At 45.6% G+C, this 7,354-nt stretch overlaps 1 protein-coding gene across 2 annotated transcripts in view; it reads right to left on the reverse strand.

Moving 5' to 3' along the window:
- ERGIC3 (ERGIC and golgi 3) overlaps nucleotides 1-1,436 on the reverse strand; it is a 476,385-nt gene extending 474,949 nt beyond the window's left edge. The window contains exon 1 of one of the 2 annotated variants that reach the window (XM_078652206.1): nucleotides 1,286-1,436. In XM_078652206.1, coding sequence (XP_078508332.1) covers nucleotides 1,286-1,373 — 88 coding nt within the window. In that variant the 5' untranslated portion in view covers nucleotides 1,374-1,436. The remainder of the gene's footprint in view (nucleotides 1-1,285) is intronic. The other variant, XM_078652205.1, reaches the window with a different exon arrangement.
- Between the last annotated feature and the right edge of the window lie 5,918 nt (nucleotides 1,437-7,354).

Genomic DNA, 7,354 nt, shown 5'->3' on the forward strand with positions numbered 1-7,354 from the left:
GCACCAAACTGCGTGACACGCCAGGTATGGGAACACATGGAGGGAAATATTGCCTTTTAGCAGGAAATGATATAGTCCAAAGCTCTGTTTTTAATATAAAATCAGGGCTTTCGGTGGTCATATCACTGAAAATACAAGATTTGAAAAAAATAAATGGCCAGACATAGCTGGAATCATATTCAGTGGAACTGACAGTTGCTGAGCTTATGGGGTGTCATGAATAATGGTACTCCATAACAAGCATAAGGATTCACTATTAAGGAACTGCAGTAAGAAATGTGTACCATAGCATTCAAGGTAAAATATGTGAATTATTAGTACCTCTTCGTTGTTCCTTACATGACCGAAAAGCACAAGCACCCACAAGACCACTAAGCCTCACCATAAACTATTTCAGTGGAACAGCAGGAGGAATATCCGAGCGCTTATTCTAAAACAGATATAATGCATGATGTTCTCATGACATGTTATAACAACCTTACTACTCAAAGAACAAGAAAGACATGTACCTTGAATTTCTTATGCATGTCTCTAAGGCAGTCAGCATATCACAGAGCTGCATGCTGCCACTGCAGAATGTAATCCCGTACAAACGTTGGAGTAGTAAACGCTGTATAAAAAGCACACAGTACTAAACTTTGCACAATAGCGAGATATTCTCCACCGATTTGTGTTACGTACTTTTATAATTGAATCTCAAACTATGTAAAAGTTTTGAGTCCTTGGTTACATGTTTATTCATAATTTCAGTTCTCTTATATCAAATAAAAATGAACTCTAACCACTTGATCGGCTGTTCGTCTGAAATTGCTGACTTACACACCCCTAACCACACAAACATGCACAGTATTCGGTGTTTCCTTCCTATACATCCAATTACCAGCTGGAAAGGAATTCTGCAACTAGACCTTGTCGAGACAAAGTTTTATATGCATTGAAATGAATGTAAAAACATCCGTGGAGAAGAAAATATATTTACTATGGAACCAACACACACCGCCAAATATTCATAAAAGAGCAAATGTGCATCTGAGATGTTTACGTTCATGATCCATATGCAATCAACTGGATGTATTAACAGTCAAATTAAACTGTCACCTAAAATGTAGACCAGGAATCTTTCCCATGCGCACAACGAAAGGTTTGTCTCTCCCCTTTTAAACCATGAACTTGCTGCCACTCTCCGTATTTTCACAAAAAATGATCTGTAACTCTCCTAATTCATAAGCTCTTGCTGTATGAAACAAAGCACTCCCAGTATCTTGGTAATAAGACTGCTTCTTACCTACAGCCCCTCCGCAGGTCTTAATCCTGAAATCCTCCAAAGTCTTTGGATATGCATCGAACTGCTTTAGCCGGTGCAGTTTGTCCATGACCAGTATCAGCCTCAGAAATGCACTCACTTCCTGTTTCTGGACTGAACAGCCAACCACGCTACCCTCAAGCGCACGCGCAAAGGTTGCAGCCAATCATCGTTCACCTTACAGACCTCAGACACTATACCCCTCGTGGGCTTTGCTAATTGGGGATTCACGGCCTGGACGTAAGCCGTGCAAGTTGAAAAAAGCTAACCACCCTACTTGCTCCTCGGCACCGCTAGACGAAGGCTACATCCACACCCAACATGGCCTCTGTGTGACTTGAGCGATTCACGCATGAGCGGTACTGTCATCAAGTGAATATAAACTATACGCTTAATCGATGCGACGGAGGCTGTGTTAATATTAAACAGCCAAGCACGGTAACAACAAGAATGTCACGTTCGTCCCCAAAATACCGTCTCCGCATGCCTCACGATTTCAATCGGAATTACAATCTGATAAACAAAATAAAAAGGTTGGTTTGAAGACGGTTGCTATGATGCAGCTGTAGCCCTGCTTTGTTTGAACACCAAGCTTCTCCCCACCTCTTCCTGAGGCAGTCAGTCCTCGGAGTACTGAGGAAGAGCTAGAGTGATAACTTTCTGTCTGTGAAGTGGTTAAAGCCAGTAGGCTTTTTTCACGTTATAGACCCCCCCCACCCTCCGAGCATGTACTGTAGCAACATTAACGAAGCATTCAGAAAAGGTATCACGTGCCAAATTATTTTCTTAAATTCTCCAAGATTTCATTTCACCCCTGTGGAGATATTAATCCGACCAGTGTGCTCTGGTTTTGCATTTCCCATTTTATTGTGAAGCCCGACTTCTGGAAGACTCTGGAAGATCCCTCGAGGATCGGCAGCATGTTGTAGTGGCTAGAATGACCAACTGTCTGTCATGGGTGCAAATTCAGGACGGCGAGTGTATAAATTCAAAGGGTCAAAATTCAGGACAAAAATTCAGGACAGGAAGACAAAATTCAGGACAAAAGGTAAGTTTTACAGACACATAAGAGGAGGTCGCAGAATAGTATATAAATAAGCCCATCCATATCCAAACATATTCAACCATTTGCAAACCTATGCATCATGTATCCTTCCATCCATCATTTCACTCATCCATCCCTCCATCCACCCTTTCACCCTATCCATCCGTATGCTCATCCATCCACCCTTTCAGTCATCAGTCCATCCTCCCTTTCTCTGTCCATCGACCCTTTCACTTAGCAATCCTTCCATCCATCCACCCACCCATCCATCTACTCATCCATTCATGAATCCATCCTTTGACCCTATCACTCATCCATCCTTTCTCTCATTCATCTAACCTTTCACTCCTTCACTCATCTATCCAACCTTTTGTCAATCTACCCTCGCTTTCACTCACTCATCATTCTTACATCCACCCTTTCACTCATCCGTCCATCTTTTCACTTATCAATTCATCAATCCATCCATTATTCCACTCATCCATTCACTCGCCCATCATTCACCATTTCACTCATCCATCCTTTCACTTATCCATTCATCCTTTTACCCATCCATATACCCTTCCACCCATACAGCCATCTATTTACCTTTTTTCTCATCAATCCTTCCACACATCCATTTATCCTGTCTCTCATTATCCATCCATTCACCCTTTCATTCATCCATTCACCCTTTCACTAATCCATCCACCCATCCATCTATCCCTTCACTTACTCACTCGCCCACCTTTTCATATTAACCTTTTCACCGCAGCGGACATTCCGCCGGGGTGCGGCCGAATCCGATGCTTGCGCAGATCGGACGGCCCCTGGCCGTCCAACGCACACGCCCACCGTAACGTCAGAGGGCGCATCAAAAAGGTTCATTATGAGATGAGCCTTTGTCTGCAGAGTTGCAGACAGAAGAGGCCCATCAAGAATTTCAACCTTGCTGTAGTTCCTAAAGCAACGGGTGGGGGTAGGGTTCACTATGCCCCTGCACATAGGCAATCTGAAAAAGTGGAAGTCATGAGTCCTGCATGATGCACAGTGCCAGGCTATGAGGTGACTGTGACATGGTGTTGTTTCCAGTGAAATAAAAAAATTGGGGCTCTCTCTAAAGGGGGTGTTCGATGTAATTAAGGTTGTGGCTTAAAACACCTAAGCTAAAGATTTGTGCTTAGTATAGTGTTCCGCCCGACTGGTATTTTGCCTGACCTGTCATTGTATCCAGATATATAACACAACATGTAACGTTACACCTACAAGTGAGAACGATTGGCGTTGTCAATGGTTGTTAGTTGCATAAAATAAAAAAGCAGCAACCATGGTGTGAGAAGTTGGCCTGGTATATGATGTTCACTATTCTAGTGAGCACCCTGCACCAGTCCAAACAACCCTTATGGTGATGGTTTTAAAGTCAACCTTATAGACCAGCTATCCTAGTGGTAGCATGCACAAAGCAGTCTTAGGCTAAAACTTCAGAGAGCATGTGAAGCAAGCTGTTTTACCAATATAACCCGTTGAATACCAGATGAAAGGACACCACACAAGGTATATATATAAAATATATATGTATTTATTACTAACACAACCCCTCTGCACCCTTTATGAGGTCAGAGTTCGAGATACAGCACAAGTTACTCAATGAGCATACTATAAGTTGCACAAATATAATTCTGCCCTAGGGGCCTCACGAACCATATACTAAGTAAGTGGTATAAGAATCACTTCAGAAAAGGTGAGTAGGCCTAGGGCCTAGGAAATCGCTGGGGCTACACTGAACAACCAAGGGATTGGAAGTAGGAGACACACAGGATGCGTGTGAAGTGTCTAAACACACACGCGAGTTACCATAGAGATTCAATGGGAACGTAAAAGTTCCAAAGTAGTTGATTTCGGACACTTCCGGATGGACTACGGGAAAACCCTGTTAAACTAGGACACTAGGATAGTTGTTACCCACGGGAGCACCGGAGTACTCGAGTTACTTCACCCAGGGAAGCCGGGTGCATAGGTGTGAAGTCGTGTCGGGTTTCGTCGCTGTTTCCTATGGAGAGCTGTAAGAAAGTGCTGCAGGCGACCAGGAGAAAAGTGTCCGGGTAGATCCAAGGGTGGATCGGAGTCGTGAAGAACCTGAAAGCAGAGGGGACAGAGTCTGGGTCACTAGCCAGTGACCAGGAAGGAACCAGGAAGGAACCAGGTGATGTCGAGATGCACTCAGGTGATGAAGTGAAGCTTGTCTCTGCAGCCACGTGGACCAGGAGGCATCGACGATGACCAGGAGCTGGATACGGACTGTCCCACGAAGGATCTAGCTGTTGGCGGAGTCGGTATCCGGATTGGACCCAACAAGCCTTGGCAAAGGCAACCCACGCAGGAAGTGGAGATGGGCTTCTGTTCAGACCAGCAAGGTCTGGGGCGCTTCTCTTTCACAGGGAAGCTGGAGCAAGACTGGAACAACCAGGCAAGCATTGTAGTTTCAAAAGGATGTCTTCAGAGGGGCCACTACCCAACGGGTTAGCAACCGCGAAAGCGCGTCGAGTAGAAATTCAGGCGCAGGCCCCACGCGGAACTCGTGGAGTGCTGAGCTTCGGTGCAAATGCTGCTCGGGTCTGGGGCTTCTCAAACCCCAATGCACAACTTCGAGGGAACCTCAGAAGTTGCACGGTTAACAAAAAGCAGGTAGTTCAGGATGTCCGGTCCCACGTCGCTCGTGTCCGCCACGAGTCTCAGCATTGCTGGAGTTGTGGGTCGGAGTCAGAGACGTCTGAGAATCCAGTTCCTGGGTCGCTAAGTCTTTGGGATCTGGCTGGAGCATCGACAAAGCAAACTGGCAAGTTACTGGTGGTGCCTGTTTGCACAGGGTGGTCACTCCTTGACCACAAGGGAGATGTCTTCAATCTTCCAGTCGATATGGAACATCGAAGGTCCAAGAGTTTGTGTCAAAGTTTCTTCCAGGATCAATCTAAAGTCTCTAGACTCAGCTCCTATCTTTATAATAAACTAAGGGGCTGGATTACCTGCTAGGTCCCTCCTATGGGTGGAACCTGGGAAGGGGGTGGTTACACCCCTTTGCCCGTGTCCAGTTTCACACCAGAGCTGGGGCTAGAGTGCCCCAGCAACTGGTTTGAACCGGGCTATGCGTGGAGCACCTTGTGTGCCCCAGGCACTGTCTCATTTCATTCAACCCACCCTGCCCCAATACACTAAAGCCTGTCTGGGGAGGTGCTCGCACCTCCCAAGGCAGGAAACCTATTGTCCAGGCCTCCCCTGCCGGAGTTTCGTCCAGCAGCAGGAGGTCAGACTCGTGTCTGAGGCAGCAGTTTCCATTTTGTGATGCTGAGGCTCTTTTTAACTTTAACCGGGTAAAGCAGTAACTACATGTCTTCTCCCTCTAGAAGGGTGGAATGCTACCCCCGCGGCTACAACTGGCGGGGGGGGGGGGTATTCCAAAGTGTATGACACCTTACACGACATGTTTTGATAAAGCCAAACCAAAGTTAGCATTAACCGGGAGGATTATAATGCACTTAAGAGTATATGGTATGGCTATATCATAGAACAGCTATAAGGACATGGTTCCAAAAGCTGCAGACAGGCTCAGCTCATGCTAGAGCACAATCTCACATAAAACCAAGCACTCTGCCTTCAGGATTGCCAAGGCCTGCCATAGGAGTGACTTACAGGTATATATGTGTCTATATATAAGGGTAGATATAGGTATACTATATCTAAGCAAGGGGTGATTACACAACCTTGCCCAAGCTGAGTGATCAGCCTGTGGTGTCAGTTTGGATGGCCAGCCAGGGGTGGCATAATACATGCTGCAGCCCCTGGTAGGCTTTGGATGCACCTATGCCCTGGGTACCTATGGTACACTATACAGGTGCTCACAAGGTGACCCAATACCCAATTGGATAGGTACCTAAAGTACATGGAGTCCATTTTACAGTGAGAGCAGATAGCCTGGGGCCCTGATTAGCAGGATCCCAGGCCAACTAAGTCGAAAACCAGCTAAACACTAGGCAAAAAGTTGGGGGTAACCATAGTCAGATATCCACCTTCCTACACATGGCTTCATTGAATTTAATATTGAAAATGCGTCAGTTCTAAAATGTTGAGACTGTGAAAGAACTTTAGCACCTTCTTTTTAACTCGTTTCACCATCTTCCATATGACTAAATGTTCTGCCCTAGACCATGGCAGGAAGAGGCCACCACATGCAGTAAGAGCACAAACTGGCCCATTGTCATTCTGTATGTGGCAATCAGCCGCGGATAGAATGTCAATGGGCGGGTGGTGCTGCTCTTGTGCTCCTAGGAGGAGTGCGTGGTGGCCCCAACAGGGAGCTGAGGCTTCATGCAGGGGAACACTGCTGTTCCCCATTGCCTAAAATTACAGACAAAAGACATCTGTAAAAGTGATCATCACGGCCAACGGATGTGAGATACAAATTACGGACGGCCCATGAAATTTACGGACGGTTGGTCACCCTAGTAGTGGCTGCATCCTATTTCCTGTACACATACAGAATTCATGCAGTCGGATGACGGAGGAATGCCAAAGAACTGGGGATAAAGTTCAAAAAGTTTTATTTGCATAATTAATTAAAATTGTTACAAAATTCTCTTAAAAATAACAGTGCAAAATGTATTAAAAATACTAAAACATTGTCTCTTAGCCGCTGTTTTGTTGGGGACAGATGCGTAAAGATCTAAAAGTTAGGATGTCCCTAATAATCCACCAACAGGTGGGCCTCCTGTTCAGTTAATTCTAATCGTTTTCTTGCTTCTGCCATAAATTTAACTCCGCGGCAAGCCAGAATTATGGAGGGCCTCCGAGCCAGCTTGTGACTGCATGTCTGCAAGAACGGATGTTTAATGCGTTAAGAATAGGTTTCAATATGAGTCGTCTCTGAATTATCAGGGCCGGACATATACAGAAAAGGTGGACGAGGGTTTGGTTTTTGTACCCGCAGAGGCGACATTCTTTCGTCTGATGGGACTGTTTCCAGGATGGTAAGA

The sequence above is a fragment of the Lissotriton helveticus genome, chromosome 7, assembly GCF_964261635.1.
Source record: "Lissotriton helveticus chromosome 7, aLisHel1.1, whole genome shotgun sequence".
Lineage (NCBI taxonomy): Eukaryota > Metazoa > Chordata > Amphibia > Caudata > Salamandridae > Lissotriton > Lissotriton helveticus.